This window comes from Mycetomoellerius zeteki, unplaced genomic scaffold, assembly GCF_001594055.1.
Source record: "Mycetomoellerius zeteki isolate Tzet28-1 unplaced genomic scaffold, Tzet1.0 scaffold98, whole genome shotgun sequence".
Lineage (NCBI taxonomy): Eukaryota > Metazoa > Arthropoda > Insecta > Hymenoptera > Formicidae > Mycetomoellerius > Mycetomoellerius zeteki.
This window is the reverse complement of record NW_017258021.1, coordinates 3,534,389-3,559,496: the sequence shown is the minus strand read 5'-3', so window position 1 is coordinate 3,559,496 and position 25,108 is coordinate 3,534,389. Positions and strand designations below refer to the sequence as shown.

Sequence of the window (25,108 nt, the reverse complement as noted above, 5' to 3'; positions counted from 1 at the left end):
GGTGAGAGTCAGAAATTTTTTTATTGAGGTAACGAATCTACGGCCAGTATTCATAGTCGTTTCTTATTTCAAGACCGTCTTAAGTAATGTCTTAAGACGCTAATGCGGCCCTCTGATTGGTTTGTGACATCTTAAGACTATACTTAAGATGGTCTTGAATATAAGAATCGACTATGAATACCGGCCTACAGTCAAAACAGTGGATTTCATCCGGCGAACGTGCTCCGAAGAAGACCAAGACGGTTCCATCGGCCGGAAAAGTGATGGCCACTGTTTTTTGGAATGCGCAAGGCGTAATCTTCATCGACTACATGGGGAAAAGCAAAACTATCACGGGGCAGTACTATGCTGACTTATTGGGCCGATTCGATGTTGAATTGAAGAAAAAACGCCCCCATTTGGCGAAAAAAAAGTGTTGTTCCATCAGGACAATGCACCGGCTCACTCCTCCGCAGTCGCTACAGCCAAATTAGTCGAATTGCGGTACAAGTTGCTGCCGTATCCACCGTACTCTTCGGATTTGGCCCCCTGCGACTACTTCTTGTTTCCAAACTTGAAAAAATGGCTTGGTGGAAAAAGATTCACGTCGAATGAGGAGGTCATTGCCGAAACAGAGGCCTATTTTGCAGAGTTCGACAAATCGTATTTTTCGGAGGGGTTAAAAAAATGGCAGAAACGTTGGGAAAAGTGTATCCTCCTAAAAGGGGATTACGCTGAAAAATAAAAAAAAGTTTTGTGAAAATCTTGCGTCTTTATTACTAACTCGGGTACTTATTGATTTGTCCTCGTAGATCAAATATATTTCAGTGCACGTCGAATAACGACAATAAATTATTGTAAAAAAAATATTATATTTCGTAAATTCGTTGCCTTAAAATGAATGGGCTAAAACTGATTATTAAAAAAAAACGTAAAGAATATTGTGAACAGAGATCTATGAGTTATCATAATTCCATTTGTGACTGGAAAGGGGAAGTAAAAATTGAATTATTATAAATAAAAAATTTTTATTTTAAACTTCAATAATTAAGAAAGAATTACTACATTTTGATTAATAATATTTAATGTTATCAAAAATTATTTTAATTATTATAAATTATGAAATATAGCAACCAAAAGGTACAATTGAATGTTATACAATATTTATAAGAATTATTAAATATTATATATAATATAAAGAGTATTGTAATAAGTTTTACATTATTGATGTATTATATACACATTATATATGTATATATTTTTTGGAGGTCATTCTTTACTACTTAATTATCTACGAAAAGTCCTTTAAGCCAATAAAGCATCGATTTTACTATTTCTGTTCCTTTATTTCCATCGTAATTCGCATTTCGTTGATACCTATACGGCTTTTCAATATTTTCTCTAAAATTTTCTGGAACGTTGTAGTTATTATTAATCAATTTTGTTGTTTCAAGCTTCCTATTTGCCTTTTCGTGAAAAACCTTATTTCCTAAAACAAAGTTATCTTTTTACATATTTCTTATCTTTTTATCAAATTATACACTGTTAAAAATTTCATGAAATTTAATATACTTTTAATTTACAATTTGAACTTATATTTGATTTGAATTTATAATTTGAACTTAATTTCATGACATTACATTAAATTTAATGTATTTATAACTGAAAAGTATATTTGTGTACATGTACATAAAATTGAATGTATTTTTCATAAAAATTTATGAAATTTAATGTACACATTCATTACATTTAAGTAACTACTGTGACTTAATTTTCAGTTAAATCATTCATTACTTTTAATTTCGTTCATAATCACAAGCTTCATTTACATGTAAAGAAAGTGGTCACATTTCTAATAGTGTATGATAATTACCTTCTGCAGTATCCAATAATTTATCCCATTTTTCTTCTTCTTTGCTCATTTTGGATTCTTCGGAAATATTAATTTCTTTAAGAACAGAGTTTCCTTGATTTTCGGAATTTATCTTCTGTACAATATTCACATTTTGAACATCATTTGTATTTTCAACTTCAGGTAGCTTTAATTCTTGATCTATTTTCGACTGATTCTTTTCTGTATCTGCTTTTCGTACTTCAAATTCTTTAGAATTCTTTTCCAAATTAAAAATGTTTTGAGTAATTGGAAATACTGGGAAATTCATATTCGGAGTATTCTTTTTCTTGCGAAAATTTATTAAATCTGAAAATTTATCAATTGCGTCGCTATTTTCACCCAATAATCCATTTTTTTTTATATTGTCATAATTATTAACATTCTTTTCTTCTGATTGATGTCTAAATCCTTCCACAGAGTTTACTATTGACTTATTATAATTTAATATTTTGTTTTGCAATTCGGTTTTATGTAATAATACTCTTTCTTCATTGAAATCAAGCGATAAATTGTATTTTTTTGCGAAATCGATGACGGGCATTGAAATCATTGAAAACTTATCATCATTTGGTTTCCATAAATGATGCTCATTAATCCTTTCTTTTTCTTCTTCTTCTTTCTTTAAATTTTGTGTTTTCAAGGCGTTTCTTCTTGTCACTGTATTAAGTGGTTGAAATTGAAAACCATTACTTCCTAATATATTTTCTTGATCTTTCTTCTCCATACCTGTTGTCATCGCATGCATATCTTCTTGTTGGTGATTTTTTAATGATCGAACTATATGTCCTTGCAGCGGCACGCAGCAGGGACATTTTCTTGTTAGAATCTGCTCGCATACATTTTTGGAGATCGATAATGCATAAGAACCATCTTCCAATCTCTTTATCTCTAACGGTAGTTTCACGCCATCATTGATGTAATAAAGTTGCGATCTCTGAAGTTCCGAGATATTATTGGAAGCAATTGATGAAGGAAATAACTGAGGAGAGTAGATATCGTTTACGGCAGACGATTTAGAAGAAGAAATGATAACTTCTTTTGCTTTTATGATATTTTCATTATTATTCATCTTGTTAATTAGATTGTTATCATCGTTATCGCTATTGCCATTACTGTTTTCATTATCGTTATTTATACGTATATTTGTAGTTTCACCAGTTAATGAGGGCGAATTAGTTCTTGAACTATCATCACCAGAAAGCCCTGCCTTAAAGTACGTAGTTTTTGCGTAAGTTCTTTGAATCTCCGTAGTAACTTCGTGAATTTTAATGATATTATTTTTTATCAAATTCTGCTGTTGCGGTTCTAAAATATTATCTGTTAAAGAAATAATTGTAGGTTTATATTCTCTATTTGTAGATGAAATTAAATTATCACCTGTAGTAGTTAGACATTCCGTTTCGTTTTCTTCTTTAGTTTCTGCTGTATTTTGTAAAAGCGTGTCGTCCTGTGCATAATAGGATGAAGGTTTTTGCATAAAGTTTGTGGGCGCTGTTGTAATTTCAACATTTTTATCATCGATACGATTTGTTGCATATTTTAAAATCTCAGGCGAATAATACTTTATTGGTGGCAAATTAAACTTAATTCTTTCTAATATTATTAGTGGATCAATCTTATTAGTTGTAGTAGTCAATGTGTTTTCATTTAATGTATCTACTATATTTTCTAAAATTTTGTTATCCGATACATAATTGGGTGTTTCTTGCAAAATATTCATAATCGTCGTTGTTTCTTTATTACTTTCTTTATCGCTGGGATGATTTTTTATGTATTGTCCAGCTCCTGTCGAATTTGGTTCTAATACGCTAAGATTATTTTGTAAAATTGCTTTGTGATAAATTATTTTGGGTTGCAGTGATTCAGCTATTTTCTTTTCTGCGTCATCTTGTTCATCTATCTTCTTTAAAATACCTTCTTTTACTTTATCTTCATTTGTTGATTCTTCTTTTTCTTTTTTCTCATATAATTGTAATAATTTCGGAAATTCAGAAGTAGTCAATATGTTTGTATTATTTTCTAATGTCTTAGCTATCTGATTGTCTTTGGTATGTATTTCTTTATTGTCTATTTTTGTATCTTGTTTTTTCACATTAACATTCTGTTTACTATTTAATATTGAATTATCAACATTTCTTCCTATTTCGTAATTATTTGTTGGTATTTCTTGTGTATAAGTCATATCCATATCTGTCTGGTCACTAATAACTTCGTTACTTTCTTCTAACGCATCAATATTTTCTGAATTTTTTGACATCTGGAGAATGTCATTTAGTGCATGAATTATCAAATCATCTATTTTATCATTTTCATCGTTAGATAAATTATTTTTCACGCTTTGTACGATTATGTTCCGTACGACATTCTGGTCTATTTGCGATGCAATTGCTGGAGAGTTTAAAAGCTCTTTGATGATCTCACGCAAATTTTTCGGTGTTGCTATCGATAACTTTTGATCTAAAATTGGTGCTAAGGTTACTAAATTGATCTTCCATTGTCCATCTTTAAATTGATGCTCCTCGAGCATCATCGGAGAAAGTTTGTGATGACCAGAAAGTGCATCCAACATGCTGTGTAGAGTGTTTTTAATTACACCATGTGACCAATTATTTGTGAAATCTTTTCTAGGAATAGCTGTGACGTAGGATAAAACAGCTTTTACTTTGTTTACGATTGTATTTTCTATTTGCGGCATTGACAAGATGTCCTTTAGGTTTGGAACTTGCAGAATTTCTGGCAGTAAATTTTTACCTTGCGTCTGAAGAATATTTTCATCAAAATCTTTTGTTAAACGAGTATCCAACGTAAAGTCATTAATGACCTTCCTGATAGAATTTAAAAGCAAGGTATTATCACAAAATGGTAATTTATTTGTTGATGAATCGGTCGTTTTGATATTATCAGAGGTACTTTCCTTATTGTTTGAATTATTTGATTTTTTGTCATCGAAATATTGCATTGTCGTAGATTGTTCTTGAGGAATCTCTCCCGTTTTGCTGGTTTTTATTCCATATATTATTTCTTTTTTTGTTTCCTCTGCAAAATTATCTCTAGTTTTGAAATTAGAGCTAGTTGTAGTCTCTTCTTCAAAATGTTCTTGAAGGATTTTCTTTTTAGAATAAATATTCGCATTTGGTTCTTTTAAGTAGTTTCTATCTTGCTTTTTAGGATCGGTTTTAGAGTCGTAACTAATAACTATTGTTGTCTCTTCTTGAGAAGTATTTGATTTAGATTTTATATTTGTTACTTGATTCTGTTGATTAGTTTTCGAATTATTTGCTTCTTCATCACTGTTAGATTCATATGAAGGAGTAGAATAAAGGAACTTCTTACTTGATGTTGGTTTTACTATTTCCTCATCATTTGGATTTAACAATAATTTAGTTTTATGACTTTTACTTTTTCCTAATAATTTACTTTTTCCTGTCGTCGTAGTTTCATCAATTGTCGGATCCATCAATTTCTTGATTGGAGTATGTGTATTTTTTACAGTATTAAATGGTGTATTTTTATCATAGTTGATATCTGACTCAGAAATCTGTTTCGTAGATTCTGGATATTGATGAAATTCACGCAGAGAAGCTTCATCGATATCAGCACTTGATTTTATACTTGTTGATTCAAGATATTCATTTACATTAACATTTGACTTATTGATTTCATTAGTGGATGACTTCGATGCAAAGTACGGATCAGTCGCTTTGAGTTTATCTGAATGATTGATGTCATCTCTAGGGGATATTTGTGTGACATATTCCGGAATTCTAATCGCAGAATACTTGTTGGGATTATTTTCTTGCGCCTGTTTAGCAAGTATTTTTGGTGATATTGCACTGAGTACGCACACATCGCGGCCAAATAATTTTATGCATTCTTCTTTGTTTATAAATTTTCCATTATTCGTTACATCATACGTAGCGAATGGTATGTTGCTTATGTCAACACCATCTGTCGAATATGTCGTTAACTTAGAAAGATCATCTAGATTTCTTTCCGTTTGTTCGGTAAAATCGTTTGATTTCTGCACAACTTTATTTAAATTAGAAGGACTTATAGTGTTATTTTCTTCTGTTGCATCAGTCAAATAATTCAAGTTTAAATAAGTTTCTGTTTCTGAATCGGCTGATGCATCTACATTTGAAACTTCTGTGGTTAATTTAGGAGAATGTTCTTGATCTTCTTCAGTGATACCAATTGGATTGTTTGACTCAAGATCATTTATTGTTTCCCTACTAGTTATCGCGTCAACATAATCTGTCGAAGGTGAATTAGTAACTGACATGGAACTTTCAACTGAATTGGTTATCATAGGTGAGCAAATGCACGGTTTTTTATGAATAATCGGTTGATCTTCATTATTTTCAAATAAATAATTTGGCCTGTCCTGAAATGAAATAAAAGGGATTCCGACATCAACGTATTTTCCTTCATTTCCAACCATATGAGATAAAACATTTGGCGTTATTCCATATAGAACTGGTACAGGTGGGATGTTCATTTTTTCTGGATAAGGTTGTATTGGGAAGTAATTGAATAAATTAGAAAAGGGCAATTCATAAGGATTTTCATAATATAATTTTGGCGATTGTTGTTGCAAGATATTTGCTTTTGCGTTTTCATGTTTTATTAATTTCCTTTGATGATTTATCTTTTCAAGTTCATCTTTGGAGGAACCTAATATATTTGAAGAATTTTCTTTTGATGAGTTAGAAGAACAGTCCTCTTCACAATGGCAAATATATTTTTCTTTATTACATTTCTTTGCCTTTTCTGGAAATTTCAAATTTATAATTATATCCTTAGCATTTAGATTGTCGTTGAATGGTCGTAGAAGAGTTTTATCTTCATTTATATCGGCTACCATTCTTTTTGATGTTGCCGAGTTTTTCTGAGAGTGTTTTGCGTTTTTTGTAGTATGGTCATCTGAATTTTGTTGGGAGGTTCCCACGTTGATATTTTCATCAGCGGGTCTTGTTCTATTATTATTTTCTTTTGTCGATAATAACAAAAATCTATTTCTTCGACGTGTACCACAACGCTTGGTTTTTTGAACCATTTCCTTTGACTTTTCATGTTTATTTTGTGTGTGTGGAACTGGCATTAATAAAATGAGTGATCTCTTTGAATTATCTTTTATAAGATGTTCGTCATTATATAATGATGGATAGGGTAGAATTGTCGATAATCTAAAAATAATAAAATATTTGTTTAGAAAGAACTTGTTAATTTATTTAACATGTTTATTACATTATACATATATACACATTACTGTTTAAAAGGTTGGAAGCAGTAGAAATTTGTAAACAAAAATACAATAAAATGAAATAAATTATAAAGCTTTAATTAAATATAAAATTACAGTTTACAATAATTTAAACTTTTAATTACTAAAATTAATCATTAATATTTGAATTTTAATTGTATTTTTAATTTATTAAAATGTCTATGTCTTATTTTTAATTACTGTTCGAATTTGAAGCATCTTACTTATTCATCTTTAGTGATAATTATTAGAATGCGATTCAATTAGATTGTGATTGATAAACAAATAATAAACATGTAAATAAACAGTTTATATATTTTACTCAAACCACGAAAATTTGTTCTTTCTCTATAACAGAACAACAGCATCTCAAACAGAACACAAGTCATTATGATATTAGAATGATGTCAAAATGTTCAAAATTATTAATAATCAAAAGTCATTTTTCAATCAGTTACAATTTATTCTAACATCATTTTAACGTTGTCGTGACTGATTGTTCTACTTGAGATAGCATGTACACTCATTAAACTTCACGTCTTATAATAAGTCAGCGGAACAAAGTGAGCATCAATTCTAATTAACATTTGTTAATTAGAATTTTTTTATTTGTTGCCCATTTGTTGTTAAAAAGTTGCCAAAGAAAATAATTTGTTGCTCTGTCAATTTTTTTAAAAAATAATGTTCCGCTAAAGGAAAATGATATTTTTAAGAAAACTTGTAATACATTTTTTCTTTGACAACTTTTTAGCAACAAATGAGCAACAAATAAAAGTGTTAATTAAAATTGATTTTGCTCACTTGTTTTGCTAACTTATAAGACTTGTAAAATTCTTTAAATGAATATTATTTCCTGGAACATTTAGACAAAATAATAGTTTGTCGAATATTTAAAACAAATAGTTCAGTTTTTCATATCGCATTTTTCTGTAGAGATATTGATACTACTATTTTAAAAGAAAATAGTGCTTCCAAACTTTTAAAAAATAATTTATATAAGATTTATTCGCGTTGCTTGAAATCCCTAAAAATTTTTGTATTTAAAACAAGGTAAATATATTCGGGCAAAAAAAGAAAACGAAGATTATTTAAGTGTACGCAACGCGAACAGATATAAGTATTGACAATTATAATATATTATCTATAAGTATTTGACAATTATATAAATTAGACAATAAAAGACATCAATAAAATTGATAACAATCTTAATTGTTTGGTTAATTTATTTAAACCATGTATGAAATTTTATTTTTTAGGTTAGTCGTACATGGGACATTATTTTTTATTTAACAAACATTGTTTATTTTACATTATTTTATCTATAATATCTCACATTGATATTGTGAGACAATGAGACAACTCTAGATCGAAAATTCTCAATTCAGCAGTTTGTTGTGACGAAGCAAATTATTATGTGTATGACACATAATATGATAATGACATTAATGATTTTGCTGACAAACAATTATGCAAGTACGACTAACATACTTTTACGTCTGCAGTTTGAAAAATTGAACTACTTTTATATAAAATTGAATAAAAAAGAATCAGAATTTTTCTTATTTAAATTAATTTAATACTTTAAATTAATTTAATACTTCAATCTTTAGTACACACGATGATATTCCAATCCTTTCCTATTAATATACATAGGTTATTTGTGTCCCGGGTTGATTTTCATTATTTTTACGAGTATACAAAAATTATCAAATGATTCTTACGTATACTTTAACATCTTTAGAAAACATATTTATAAAGAATTGCATATTTAAAACAAAGGAAACAAATATATAGAGACTATTATTGGGCTTAATACTCCTAGTATTTAAAAAAAAATGAAAAAAGGAAATGACAAGACACGACCTGATAGAGTAAATTAAGGATTAATTAATTAACAAAATAACAAATTTTATTTACCTCGAATTTAATAAATCTGCATTTTCTACATTTTTAACAGTAGATGCTTCTTCCGAACGAGCAATCACCAATGCAGTCAAAAGGCACAAAGTAATTTTCTCATACATATTGATCACTTCTTTTCAACTATCGAATATTATCACGTTCCTTAATTGTAAACATAACAATTTTTATTATACAAAAAGTAATACTGTTACAATAATATTTATATAATATTAAATAAATTATAATATATTTCTAGATATACATTATGTCACAACCGAAAAAATAAAAGTTAAAATGATGTAGATCAACAGTTATTAAGATAATTCAATAAATTATATAATAAATATCTGAAATAATATCTACATTAAAAGAAATAATAAATATGTTATATTCAATTTTTTAATAGAAATATAGAGATTAAATAAGTTAAATAAAATATTAGTTAACGCACTTATTAAATAATTAATTAATTTTATAATTTTAATTTGCATTAGGTGAAATAAATTGAAAGATGTAAACTTTATATGTAAATATACGGCAAAATTTACTTTATACTGACGTCTCCAAAAACGAACTGAACTCAATCATGATCAAAAGCGCACTGTATCATACGGTGATTCGATTAATGTACAATAACATTCTATCATCACATCGTTATGAAATTTAACTCGTTAATTATGTTGCAATATGCATCGTATATATGTATATGTGTGAACAACTTTTGATTCAATCATTAGTGACCTAATTTTCTTAAGAATTGCTTATAGTTATAATATTTCTCGCAATTCTACGAATATGAATGATATCCTTCATCACAATTATAATACAATTGCAAAATGTATCTGTATTTCCTTAAATAATTATAGCAGAATTTCGAATCTATAATTAATTGACTTATTAAATAGTAATCTTGAAATAATTTTCAGCCTTAAAATGCAAAGTTTGATCATTTATTTTAATTATTAAGAATGATATTATTTATTACGATTTAACGCATTCTTAATTTCTGTCTATTTACTGTTTTATTGCTTTATTTAATTATAATAAATAATACATATCTGTTATAAAATTAAATTATATCATGCTAAATGTGCAATATTACATAAAACGATGTACTTTTTTCCAGTTTTTGATAACATTATAGCATTATAGTAAGTGGTTCTATACTTTTTTAAGATCAAGTTTGGATGAACGCTGAAACACAAAAGTTTTTAGCTTATTTTTTTTATTATGTTTATAAAAAAAAGTTTATAATGTTGTTCAATCTGCATTTAAACATACACCTATATAGTAACACATATTTGTTAACATAAATATATTTTTAATTTGATTCGGAATGAAGATCGGGAAAGTGCATTTTGTATATTGGAATAAATTTATCACCATCCAATATAATATTATACATATTATAATATGTACGGTATATTTTTATGTATATACATCTTTTTATTATTTTTTATATGTACATTTAAGATTTTTTTATTTTATTTGATAATATATATTGTATTACAAATCATACAGCTTTTAATTAATATTCATAGATACATCCTATATAAATCTTTTAATAAAAAATGATATAACTTAATAATTAGTAGGAAACATTTCAGAAATAAATAGTTTTAGACATGTATACATAACAATTTTACATGAAAATATAAGTCAAAAATAAAAAAATATAAAATTTTGTTTCCGAGATAATCAAGAAAATATTTAGAAATAATATTGAAAATTTTACGTTTTTAATTTTAATTTTCATTTTTTTCATGCAGAATTATTTTTTCGTTTATATTTATTTCATACTATCAAATAATGGTGCTGTGTAATTAGAAATATTTATAATTTACAAATATATGTGAGACTACGTATATAATATAAAGCTAGCTCTATTATTAGTGTATGTAAATATTTATAGAGAATTTAGTTATCTTTGTATACATATAAATTATATTATAAGTATGAAGATACGTATATATGTATATGAAGAATATATTAACAATTTGAATTAATATAACATATATATAATTACATTTTTACAAGTTATTTAAAAGTTATGCGTAAATATTCGAGAAATTTTTGGAAGAAATGCAAAAAAATCTTTTATATTCATAATCGCAGTATAGAAAACGTTGCCAGTAGTTCCGAAAGTTCTATTTCTATAATGTTCGTCTTCATTTACTAAGGTGTCATTGAAATTCTCCTCGGTATCACTCACAAATTCTTCCACGGATTCCATATGATTTTGCAACCTTGGCATTTCTTTTTGTAATATTTTTTTATCACTTTTGGAAATGTTATTTAATGATATAGTTTCATTTTTTTCTTCATTTTTTACAAAAGAAGTTTCGTTATTATACAAATTATTCTTCTTACATGCTTTTATGAAATCTTCAAGCAGATTGTTGTGATTTTTTGTTTGAGATTGTAAACGATTTACTCTTTTCGTCTCTATCATATTTTCTTCTTCTTTATCAATATTGTTATTTAAACAATATCTCTTAATAGATTTGTTTTCAGGATCTTCAGCTAGAATGGATTTGGTTGGTTGTGATTGCCTTGTAACCTTATGAAAAAACAAAATAGTGTATTAAAATATAATAATATTAATAATGTAAAAAGGTTGTATTTACTAATAAAATTTTATAAGTATAAAATAATAATAAGAGTTTATTAATAATTAAAAATAATATATCTCTAAGTCAATTTTCTCTTTCAATAAATTTTTATTGCATTAGAATAACTCACCTCGCGTTTTATTTCAACTAGGTCTTCATTGATCTCACTTTTGATTTGTCTTTGTTGCCTTATCTTCACATTCCTCCAAGGAAGCAATAAAAACATTCCACGTTTAGATCCTGTTTGGTTCTCTATTTTAAAAAATTTATTGATTTCGTCGTTTGTGATTTTATATTGCTCATCTTTTTCTGATTCGATTTCACTGCCTTTTGCAGTAACATCTTGCTTATTTTTGTATATATAATTCTCTTCGTCTAGAAAAATTTCACTGTTCTCACTTTGTGGATTTGAAGGATCTTCATATTCAAATTCCTCTGATGTTTTGTCATTTAAATATTCTGTCATCGAATCTAGGATTGCTTCAAATACATATTGATTGTCCCATTGTGGAATCTCAAAAGATTCCATTGAATCATTATTATTCTTCGTGTCTAATATTTCGAAAATATTCTTGATTTCAATCGGCGTGATATAAGTTAAGTCATATTCTTTCTGATTCTGTTGATTAACTTTAAAATCTTTCCTTAAAGAAATTAAATAATTTTTTAATTTTTGAAACAAACCAGCATTTGATGATCTACCTTTTTTTGTTAGCAGATAAATTGTCATTGGTTGTGTGTCAAATATCTTCTTTATAGAATCTTCCTTCAAATATATTCGCATATTATTTAAATCTTTTTTCGTATTTTCAGTTAGCCTAAAATAGAAGAAAAAATATTAATGCTAATAAAAATAAAAACTGAAAGAATTAAGAACAAACTTTTCAGCTAATTGTAAATTCTTCCATAAATAAAGAACTAAAAAGATAAAATACGTTACGCAAGAGAAGGTGCTAATTGGTCTGTACATTTGCACGTTTGTTTTTCAAGATCTCTCCGAAATCGTAATTTTTTTTTTTCAAGTTCTTTTTCTTTAGGATTATTCTCAATGATATTTTCAACATGTTCAACTGTTTTATTATTGTTAAACATTGTAATATTTAAATTTGTCGCTTTATCATTTGAATTGTAAGATTTATTAATTTTTTCATGCTTTATTATTTCAATGTTTCCAGATTTTTTAGTTTTTACAACATCTTCAACATCTTCATTTGCTTCTGAATTTATTATGTTTTTTTTTCTATTATTGAAACTGTCGAATTCCTTGTTTTCTATGTTTCTTTCAGTTCCAAAACTTCTTACAAATTTTGTTTTTTTATTTATTGCAAACGTCGAATTCAAATTATCTTTATCTGCTTCAAGATTTTTATGCATATCGTTTAACTCTGCTTCTTTATTGCTAGCTTGATTGACGTCTCTTCGATTAAGAGAAATCAACCAGACTTGTGCAAGTACTGAGAATTCCTTTGATAGATCATGTCTTTGCTTATCTAGAACATGTAAACTAGAACGTTCTTGATCATGATAATCCTTGATCGGCAACTTTTTTATGTATTCTTGTGATTCAGAAACTTGATGTTGGGCTTTGCTAGATTTTAATTTTGTAAGAACTTCATGAATATCTTTTAATATCCATCTTGGATATTGAATTTGAGATTTAATTTTTGGTTGGTATTTCGGAAGTTTTATGTTGTCCTCATGTAAAATTGGTTCCCCACCATGATATGTCGAGGGGTCAATTACGAAGACTTTTTGATCAAAAGGTCTAGAGATAGTTTCTGTTGATTCTTGTTCATCTTCAATTGTGTTGGAGAAATACCGACAACCTTGATTGTCTTCACGATCCAAGAATTCCGACGATTTAGACGTTTCTGCTAGTTCTTCATCATTGTCTATTAAGTTCCGAAGAACCTGGTAACATTTGTTATATTCCGGATAATATACTTTCTTTGTTTTTACAGGTAAATATATTTGATCTATAATATTCTTATATTGTTTAGGAATAAGCTCGATAAAAATTAAACAACTTTCACTATCATCTTTATAAGTAACATCGTCATCTTCGTAGGTAACATCGTCATCTAGCAGAATCCCAATAAATTTTGGATCGATCAACCGACGAAAATCATCACTGCCACGAAATCTTTCCCATGCTTCTCTTCTCTTCATATTTCTTTTCTGTTCGTCAGCAATTTTTGTTAGCTCATTTTGATATTGATGCAACAATTTCTCCCGTCTTGCATATAATTTTTCTTTCATCTTATCAATCTGTTCTGTGCGTTTGGTCAAACTTTTTTCGTATCTGGTAAGTCCTTCTAACGATGTTCGAGGAAGATTTTGCAGTATATTTTTTAATCTTCTCGTGTTGGCATCTTTCCCCAATTGCATCCAAACAGATTCATTGTTCTGATTATCTTCTGTGTTTTGTAGTAACTTGGATTTTGTTGATTCATTCGATTTTGTGTTACCGATTGCAGTATTTGCTGCTCGCTTTAATACAATTGTTTCCGTCGTCACTTGCTCGACAATTCCTTTTATTGTTTCTTTGAGAGAATTGGTTGACTTCAATTCAATTTTATAATCATTGTTGTGCTCTTTTTTGTTTTTCTTATCTTCGGTGATTGTTGGACAGATTGAATTGTCGGGCTTTTTCTTTTTGTTGATGAGTTCTTGTACTTTTTCGTTTTGTAAGGTTGGTTTTTGGACGTTGTTAGTAGTTGAGATAATAAATTCTTCCCGAGGGTCTTTATTTTCTGAAGAAATCTTAGAAATAATTTGGAGAGAATTGTACGTTTTTGTCTTGTTTTCTGATTGGATGTCTGATAGTTGGGTACGAAAAAACGTTTCCTTTGGGATGTATTTAACACTATCATTATTATTTAGAGAAAGGTTTGAATCTGAGTCCACAGGTAATAGATTAGTAGTAGATTTCTTCTCATTATGATATTGTTTGGAAACATTGTCCAGTCCTAATATTGAAGTTACATCAATCGCTTTTATTGTATTGTTCAGTTTATGATCCAATATTTTTAATTCTGTGATTACAGATTTCGTAGTTGTATCATTTTCTTCATAATCGGACTCAATGTCGCTTGTACTTGAAAGTATTTCCCCTGCCATAATTTCTTGGTATTCTTCTTCTATTGTAAGATTTTTCTGGAATTGTGCTACATTTGCACTCACATTTTTGTTTTCTGAAGAAGTATCTGTAACTCTGACTATAGGTATAACTGTAATATTACGTTTTTTCGGCGAATCAGAAGCTCGAATGACTCTACAATGACAATCTCTTGCATTTTCTTCATCTTCTTTAATCATTTCTTCAACAAAAAGCTTTCGAAGCTTTTCCCAATTGCCTCTTTTATTTCTTTTATGATGAAAAATTTTATTACGAATAGAATGTTCTACATACATATTAGGTCTAGAATATTCACTTGTTTTTGCATTAATATTATCACTACTATCTACGTTTTTATCAAAGCCATTTTTGTCTTTTAATATATCGTAATGCATACGTGAAGTTTGATAATTACCGTTATAATTGTATCTGACAGTAGAAGCTTCAGAAGGTGGATAAAAAGAATTCGAAACTTTTGATTTTGGTTCCATTTTCAATTTCGCTCCTTTAAGTTCTATGTTTGATTCTTGATAATTAATATTGGAATTTGGTATTTTGAGAAATTGATTAAGAGACGTTGAAGGATATCTTGAAGCTGATTGTAGTGCATCTCGATTATTTTCCTGTTTTTTTAAATCATCGTAGTGGTGAACTCTCCGTTGAATTCTCGTTTCTTTAATATGCTTTTTGTTTTCTTCATTAAATAGCTGTTTTTTAGTAACTTCTGTAATAGCAATTTTGTTATCATTATCATTATTATTGTTATTATGTACTTTAGAAAGAAATTCTGCTTCTCCTAGATCATCATAATTGTTGGAGTTGCTTTTTATTTTCATATTAAATAATTTTATATTCTCAAAAAATTCATTTGGCATGTAATTGCAGTGATCATCTTTAACTTCTTCAATCCAAGTATTATCTTTCGCGTGGTCTAATGTCGATTTTTGACTGTGTTGTATATTCTTCTTTAAATAGTCATCACTATCACCTTCATCTTCAACATAATCGTAACTTTCATCATTTTGCTCTAACGAATCCCCTGCAGTCACAAAAATATCACCTTCAGGAAATCCTTTGACAGGATCTCGCCGAAAGAAGCCATAAAAATTGTTTTTATCGCTATCAGTTCTTGGATTAAATGGAAGCAACAATTCTCTTCTGATATCGTCTTTTGGTTTCATCTTTCTTTCATTTACGTAATTTATCAAATCATCGATTCTTGAATGTTTCTTGGATGCACTATCTCTTCTCAGATCTATCTCAACCAATTTTTTAATGTCCCTCTTTGTCCTTTCAGATTCTTGTATTAAATTTTGATATTTTTCCGTATTACCAATTTTAGAGTGCTTTCTATAGATATTATCGTTTTTTATTTTGTTATGTCCTTGGACTAAGTGTTGATTATCAATGTGACGGTTAGCATTTTTAAAAGCATCGCTTTTCAAAAATCTTTTAACAGGATCTTGTTGAAGCAGATTGTTATATTTATTTTTATTATTAATAAAATTCGTCTTTAAGTTATCAATATTATCATCATTTTTCTGTTTAATCACATAATCTTTTAAGTTATTTATTCGTGAGCGTTTTTCAAGTATACTATTTCTTTGAAAATTTCCCGATTTTCTATTCAAATGTCTTTTAAATTTTTTTTGCTCCATTAAATCTTCATGGTTAAAGACTTGATTATTTTTATTGTCGTTTGTTGAGTCATTTTATTCTAATAAATTATAAAGTTTATTAAAATATTTTTTTATTTTTATTATTATATTTGTCCTTACTTCAACTGAGTTTTCTAATTCGCTTAAATATTCTTTTAATTTTTTATTTATTTTAATTACTGACTCTTCTTCTCTTTCATTCTTTATTTTATCTTTGATTTCGCTCATAACTGGCTTTGAAGTGATTTTATAAAGGAAAAAAGCATCAATCTTTGATATTAACGTCACAACGTTATCAATATTTTCGATTTCTAGTTTAAAATGTTGAATATTTCTAGTTTCCATTACGGTTTTCTTCTCTAGTAGAATCCTTTTATATTTTTTTAATAAATCTTGAATGTTTTTAAACTTGTCATCAATTTCAGTTCCTTTTAAACTTTTTTTATCTAAATTTTGTTGTTCTTCTATTTCTTCAAATGAATTTTCTTGTTCTTCCAAATTGACTGTGAATGATCTTTGCGAGGATTCACTTTTATCTGTCTTTTGTAGTTTTTTTTGTAAAAAATTTTTTATTTTTTCAAATAATTTAGAACTCCAGACTTTCTGCTGACTTTCAGTTTTTATATTTTCTATGTTTTTTTGTTTTTTGCTATCTTGTTTATCGTAAATCTTTTCATTTTTTAAATTTGACTGATTTATATCTTTTCCTTCTTGATTAGGTTGTTGGATATTATTTTCGTGCCGTTTCGATAATTTCTTCACTGTTTTGTTCTCGATTATTTCCTCTTCAGAACAAGTGCAAGCTTTTACCTATTAAATTAATACTTTCTTTGATTATCGACGTATTGTTAAAGGTGTACATACATAAGCGAAATAGTTATTGGTAATTTCAATTACCTTTGCATTGGGTACAATCCAAAAACCTATGGCGCCAGAAGGTAGTTCTAATTCGAGGCCATCAGGATTGAGAATAATTTCTGGATAGATATCAGGCAAGTTTTTGTCATTTATTAAATTAAGTGGTTTATTATTTAATAAAACTTTCCTGAAAAAATTATGATTTTTATAACTTAAAAATATACATTTGTTATTACACAGTGTACAATGAATTAAAATATAATATTGCATATACTCATTAAAAAAGTGTATACATGATGAAGTGTATATATGAAAAAACATATCGTTATTTATCTATACATTTATATTAATATATTGAATAAAATATTTTGTGTAGCACTTTTTTAATATAATATTGCTAAAAATAGGATAAATGATTTTTTATACAAATGTATTTGTGGGTTACAAAATTACTTACTCTGAAAACATTTTATTGGTAGTTTCAAACTGTGGTAATAAAATATATTTGTGAAGAATTTTTATTTTAAGACCTTTTAGACTAGTAGTTACTATCTTCGGTGTTAAATTTATACCGAAAATCGTAACAGATCCTTTACTATACAGCGCTGAGGGTTTTGTGCAATGACTATAAAAGTGCACGTAATTATCATTGTTGGATTGAAGCTTTATCTCCAAAACTTCACGGCCAACTAAGGTCTTATACAATAATGATATCCAATAAGCCTGATAAAAATAATAATTTTAATATTATAATTTATAAAATGTTTCTTTATATTTTATTATATTAATTAAAATTTATTACATTTAAACAAAATTTACATATCTACAATAATGAGTGACTTACAGGAGTTGCTTGAGACAAGTTTGTCAATTGTCTCATCACAACTTGTATACCGAGTTTTGCAGCATCCCCAAGTCTTCTCATCCAGATAAACGCTCCTAGATATTGGTGTTTACTCTCTTGTGATTTTGATTCCGCTATACAGCAATATATATATGTATAAAACATCATTGTTACAAATAATCATACAAATATAAGATCTATGTCCATAAATAAATTTGTAATTACATTAAATTAATTTAATTTAATCACAACAAAATTAAATTAATTTAATTTAATCAACAAAATTAAATTAATTTAATTTAATTAATTAAATTTTTGAAATATTACTCTTTTATTTATAATTCTACAATATTCTTACCAATCCATAATGGTTTTTTTTCTGCGCTATTGATGATTTTAAACAGCTCATCCTTTTCGGCAATCATGTTATCATAATATATCGAAATGCTATTATTGCTTAAAGAAACGCTATCTAAATTGCTGAAATTATTAATAAAAATTAAATTAACAAGTAATAATCAAAAATAATATTAAATTTATCGAAAGATTCAACTTTTATCTTATATTTATGATTTTATTAAATATTTTTTAGGAAATTCTATATTATTATAATATTTTATTTGAATAAAATGTAGGCTTGTAATTATAATTTTATCTACACATATAATTATAATTTTATATACGTACATCCCAGACGTACAGCACACAATTTATAAAATATTTACAAAATTAAGTAAAAAATACTTTTTAGAAATATTTATTTATATTTATCATATATATATTACATAAAATATTTGGTCTATATTTTAATAATATTTCGCGAATAATACTTTATATAAAATATGTATGAAATATCTATATAACATTTCAAAAAAATGAATATTAATAAATATTTTCATAAATATTCTATGCTGTCTGGGATATATATATATTATAAGGATTATACAGGAGAAAAAATAAAATATATATATAGTTTTCGGATTGATTTAATTAATTTTTTTCACTAAATTTTTTATAATTAACATTTACGTAAAAAGCCTAACACTTACGGATGCCATGTAATCGCAGAAAGCGCAGCACTTGCTGAATGTAAATAATCCTGAAGGTATTTCTGTTGATATGCCGTTCTGTATGCTACAATGTCTGGTCCCGTGATTAAACTATTGGAATATCTTGGGAAAGTTTTCAGTATTTCAAACAAGTTGGCGACGTATCGCCCTAGTTCTTCGCCAGATAAGTCGCATCTCGTTTGGCATTCTACAACAAAAGTATTTTAAAGTGACTCAAAATTAAATATTTTAGAAATGTAAATATTTGATGAATATATACTTTAGGACAATTTAAAATTAAATACAATATATATTTTAAAACAGTATTATTTTTTAAATATTTTGTAACAATTAAAATATGCGGTTTTAGATAGTAATTTCTAATTTCTAATTAGATAGTAAGATCTAATTTCATTTATTATTATTGTTTTAAAAAGATACAGTTTTTGAAAAACTTACCATAGCCCAATTGCCAACTGATGTTGTAACCCATGCGATCGCTGAAAGAGAGAAGTTCTGCTATGTTTCTAGGATCCCTGGAATCCGTTCTAAATTCTTTGTTAATATAGTGAGGAGTGATGCACGCGATTACATCTAATCCGGCGTTTTTTGCCCATTGATAAATAAGTGTCCATTGCGTTCCTATCACATTACGTTCTCTTAAATTTGCATACATTTGATGTCAAAATATATTTTGACTCAGGTAAAAATATTTAAAAATAAATGAATTTTTAATCAGCCTATTCTTATATCTTTTTATACAGAATATTTCAAAAAATTATCCAACTTTATATGTAGTTGTATTTCAGATAAGGAGCACAATTCATCGTACATGTTATATATAAACATATCGTCTTTTCAATCTGAATAAATATTCGACAGCTGATACGCTATCAGTGAATGCAATAATCTAAATATTACATTACTGAATATTAACACTTTCGCAACTCGTATTATTATCTCAAAGCTTGTATCGACGTCATATTATAACATTCATTAGGCGTTCCTGCTATCAAAGCTAATGGCGCATGTAACTACTGGCAACCGCAATATAAATTAACGACATTAACATTATGTAATTGCATCATCCTCTTCCATTGACATGGTCCTTGCTATCCTTTCAATGTATGCACTCATAGCGGTCAGACTCGGTATACTATCATGAAACTGTCATATGAGTGACATGCCAATATATAAAGGCACATTTTGTTAATAATTAAACCAAAGGATTTAGGAAGTCCAGTTATTGTTGATTAAACTTTGAACTTTCATTATTTATTTGTTAAACATTTCTGAGTTTTATCTAAAATCTACAAGCAAAGAAAAAGAGAAGGAGAAACGTATTTAATGTTATATATTACCAAAATGCATGTCATTTCGATCCGTATTAATCTCGTGCGAATATATTTGTTCAAAATTGTAAAAATTGCTTTGTGGTCCTCCAAGGCGAATGTAAGCAGGTGCCAAACCTCGCGCCAAATTCGTGCTTTTCTCGATATTTTTGCTGAACAATTAATACAAAATGTAATAATATACATTTGTCTTACACAAACAGACTATTATAATGTTAAAGAAGATAATTTATTTTAACCTAAAGAGAAAGATAAATTGTATTATAATTTAAATAAACCTCAAGCTTGATTATTATAATTACATCATTATAATTGCATTATAATTTTTTAATAATATTAAAATTTCTTTAATAATGTTAAAAGTTATTTAAATTTTTGATAATATTAAAATGTAATAAAAGTATATAATAAAAATTATAGTAGCTAATAAAAGATTCCAATGAAATATTGATAAACCTCTAACTAAAATGTTGTTATTAATGCTATATTAATTCTTTAAGAATTGTAAAGTTAGTTATCTTTAATTAATATTTTATCTATTTATCGATATCTTTTTCCTTTTTTTTTTACTTACATAAAGTCATTGTACTGCAATGTTGCCGGATCCAGAGTGAAACTGAGAAATGCTTGATCAGTTACTGCAATCGCTTTCTTGACATTTATGTTAAGTATCAGATTTTCCGCGAGACAATTCGTGATAAAAAAAATTACTTGCCAAAGCAAACAAACATATTGTCGATGACATTTCATTTTTCCAGAAGTGTGTATTCTGTTTGGTTTTTTACACTCAATTCTCATTCTTTATCTTATTTATATGTATGTATGTTAATTCGAAATAATTGAAAATATTCTAGACTTATATATACATATTTTTACATGAACAAATTTTATGATATAATTATAACAAAAAATTTACATAAAAAATATCCAATTCTGTCAATATAAGAAATTATATAAAAATATAAAGAAATATATGAAAATTTTAAAGTATATTTATAAAAATATCATTTATGTGCGTAAAAAATCGACACAACAAACTGAAAGACCTTTTCACACGTACTGAAATTTCGCATTTACTAAGGTCGTGTACATGGTTCTGAAATCGTGTCACAATAAAATTGCTCAGCGTGTGTTTCGAAATTGGAATTTAATTACGCAAACAGAATCAATAACGCGCATATACAGCAAAAATGTTCGACTATGTTTTGATGGGATTCTTAAATTCGTGCACGGTATTTTTATTAACTTACATCTAGTGTTAATGAATTATTATTTAAGATTTAACAAAATCATTATTTTATATTGTTACATTACTCCAATCTCCTTTGAAAAAGCAAATTCTTATAAACTTACAAAGGAATTGCGAATATTAATTTAATAATTAATATTTCAATGAATATGCATTTATATTAAATAACATAATAGTAAGGAAAAATCTAAGTGCAGTTCTAAATCGTATAATTAGTAATATAATACATATATGTTGCAAAAGTTAAAGAGTCAAAATTAAACAAGAAATATTAATCGTTTCAATCCTCTTGAGATTTTTTAACGGATCGTTGAAAAACGATTTTTGAAGAAAAAAGTTTTAATTTTTCTGTCTAATAGAGGATTTTATCAAGGAGGTATTCGGTATGATTGATAAAAAGTAAAATATTTGGTTATTTTTGCTTTTTATTAATTTTCAACAAATATCTCGGATTAAGTCATCACTAGAAAAAAAACAAACAGAAATTTTACTCGAGCAGTAAGCGTCTCCTCTACTGGGATACATTTTCGTCGAGACACCCTGTATATCCTGCGAGAGTGTATACTTGTGTGGGTGAATGTTGGGTGGTCACTTAATTTTTAAGATTTTTTTTATATAATATATATAATATATATATATATCTAACAACAAAATAATATTATCATCATTCGCCTCTTTTTCTTTCTTTTTTTACTTTGTTAATGTTACATAATACATTATTATATTCAACAATAAACTCATTTGTATCATTCCTTTATCGATTAAGTTAGCCGCTACGCACTGCTACTTTATACAAGGGTTTTATTCCTCCGCCATACATTGTCATTTTTGCTTTGCTTTCTTTGTTCACGCGAGCTTCCTATTCTTTTTCAGCGTTCTCTTTTTCGTCTGCCACAAAATGTTCTTCAATTCGAGGATTTCAGAACCCTTCTCAGCTTTCCATAAAGCACAGTATATACTTAACAAATTATAAGAAAAATAAGTGGTCTGACAATTAAATCTGTTTACGTAAAACTTATTCTAATATAACGCATTTTCATCCATTTTGATACCACGCCTTCCAAAATAAGGTTTTCTTCTGTATAATACTTATATCAGATATATGATATAACTATTACAGCGATTCTTCAATTGAAACTGTTGAAGATAAGTGAAAAGTTGAGGCATATATGTATATGACATCTCAGCGTATTTTTTGTTATTTTTAATATGCTCCATAAGGTGCTTAAAAAAATATATTTTCAAACTTAATTGTCAGATCAAGTAAATTCAAAATTAAATTCTAAAAAATTCTAAGGAAAATATAAATAAGTTCATTATTTACAGTTTTTTAACACAAAATTCAATATTCGAGAGAGAGATGTTGGAAATTAGGAATACAAAATCTTAATTAATTAATATTTAAATATGTATGTAGCCAAGATTCATATATTCCTTAGGATATATTCGATTTTTGATTTTACGACTAAAATTAATAATCACTACCAAGATAAAAGTACGGAGGAAAAATTCAAATGTATGTGTGTGTGTGTGTGTGTGTGTTCCTAAATTTAGCAAAGCACGAACTTATGAATCAAAGAATTTGTTCATAAGTTTCAAGAGTCCAAACAATTTTCAGATCATTCACGACCTTCCATTCATTTTCCGGGCAAACTTCGTGCGATTCTCGTTCATTCCTTCTCACATTCTACATTCGGTGTTGCTAAATTCCACAAACAATTTTATTCTAAATCGTTCTTAATTTAAGGACATCTCTTCGCAGATATCTGGCTATAAAAGAAAAATAAGCTCAGACTTATTTTCAAATTATCATAAATCTCTTAGATTAGATTAAAATCCAAGCTTAATTCTTTTATCTTTATGATCATCCCTTTCAACTGATCTCTTCATTACGTTCTGAAATGCTTATCTTTGTTTTATAAAGATATTTCAAATCTGCGAAAAGTTGTCATATAAGTTTTCAAATTTTTCGCTGTTAATCCTAGAACCCTAATTATTTCTAATAATAGCAAATATAATTTTTAAAATATTATTTTGTATTTTTTAATACATATTATCTGATAAAATATTTATTAAAATAGAATTAATTTTTTAAATTATGTTTACAATAAAATTTCCAATTATTTTATATAAATCAAAATTAGTGGGCTTTTATTAAGGTTCTAGGATTAGATAGATTGTAATTTACTTAAACTTCTTTCGATAATAGTAATTGTAGGCATCAACAGTATTGCTTCTTGGTTTAACGAAATCACGAAGAGTCTGGTCCGCAACAATATCGAACGTACGCTATCGTCAAGAACAAATATGACGATTAATATAAAATAAAACAGAAAATGTATATATATATATATATTTAAATCTCGTCAAAAGATTTTCATATCAATTTAAATTTATTGTATCATCATAAATTAATTTTTCATAAATTGTATCATCATAAATTAATTTGTATAGAGTTTTTCGTAAGTAAAGAAACTTTAAGTTTAACTTCAATAATTGAAATAAGAAGAATTAACAAAGTTAAAATCTTCTCATCGCTATTCCTCGTTATTCTGAATACCCACTATGTTTACATTATTTTTTGTTTATTAAATAAATTTAAAAAATTTTTTTATTCTACAAGTATAACAACTTGTTTCACGATTTATGTAGTGCTCCAATGGATCAATATAAGACAGAATATAACAATGTCCATCGTTAGACGAATTTTGATTTAAAATGAAAGAGATTTACACTTAAATATTTTGAATTACGTTAAAAATTTAAATATTTATACAATATTATATTATAAAATTCTTCCAATAATCTCACTTATTTAAAGATAACAATAATATTAATAAATATAATTATTAATATAATAACAATTAAAAATATTTCAAAATAATTACAAAGAACAACAATACAAAGATCTTCAAATCAATAACACTTTGATTCACGCGCAAAATTCTGTCATTAGAGTTTTTTTTAATTAAAAATAACAATTCAGAATATTAATGTAATATTTTAATAAACTAAACACTAATTTTAAAAAATTAGTTTCGAAGATATTTATTTAATAATATTTATCTGTTAGACAATTTTTTAAACAGTTATATCAAGAATCTAAAAGATTATGAATAAAATAATGTCTTGTTAAATTTTTAATATTTGACTGAAAAGTGACTGATGAATCTGCAGGTAAAAAAAAACATGATTGATTTCGAACGCCTTTGTATATAATTCTTGCGACAGCAATAATAACTCCTTCCCACAAACATCGCACAAGTTCGCTCGGACATGTTGGTATAACGAATCATTGCTAACTTGAATGGCAGTCGAAAAAATGCGGAG

General features: G+C 27.1%; 1 protein-coding gene across 1 annotated transcript; it reads right to left on the bottom strand.

Moving 5' to 3' along the window:
* Positions 1 to 1,262: 1,262 nt before the first annotated feature.
* On the bottom strand, positions 1,263 to 21,279 carry LOC108730849 (protein PFC0760c-like). The gene is given in 10 exon segments (XM_018460771.1): positions 1,263 to 1,390; positions 1,853 to 7,065; positions 12,660 to 17,236; positions 17,324 to 17,471; positions 17,742 to 17,973; positions 18,487 to 18,608; positions 19,178 to 19,385; positions 19,637 to 19,819; positions 20,539 to 20,681; positions 21,104 to 21,279. Coding segments are annotated over 10 exon segments (11,130 nt in total).
* Between the last annotated feature and the right edge of the window lie 3,829 nt (positions 21,280 to 25,108).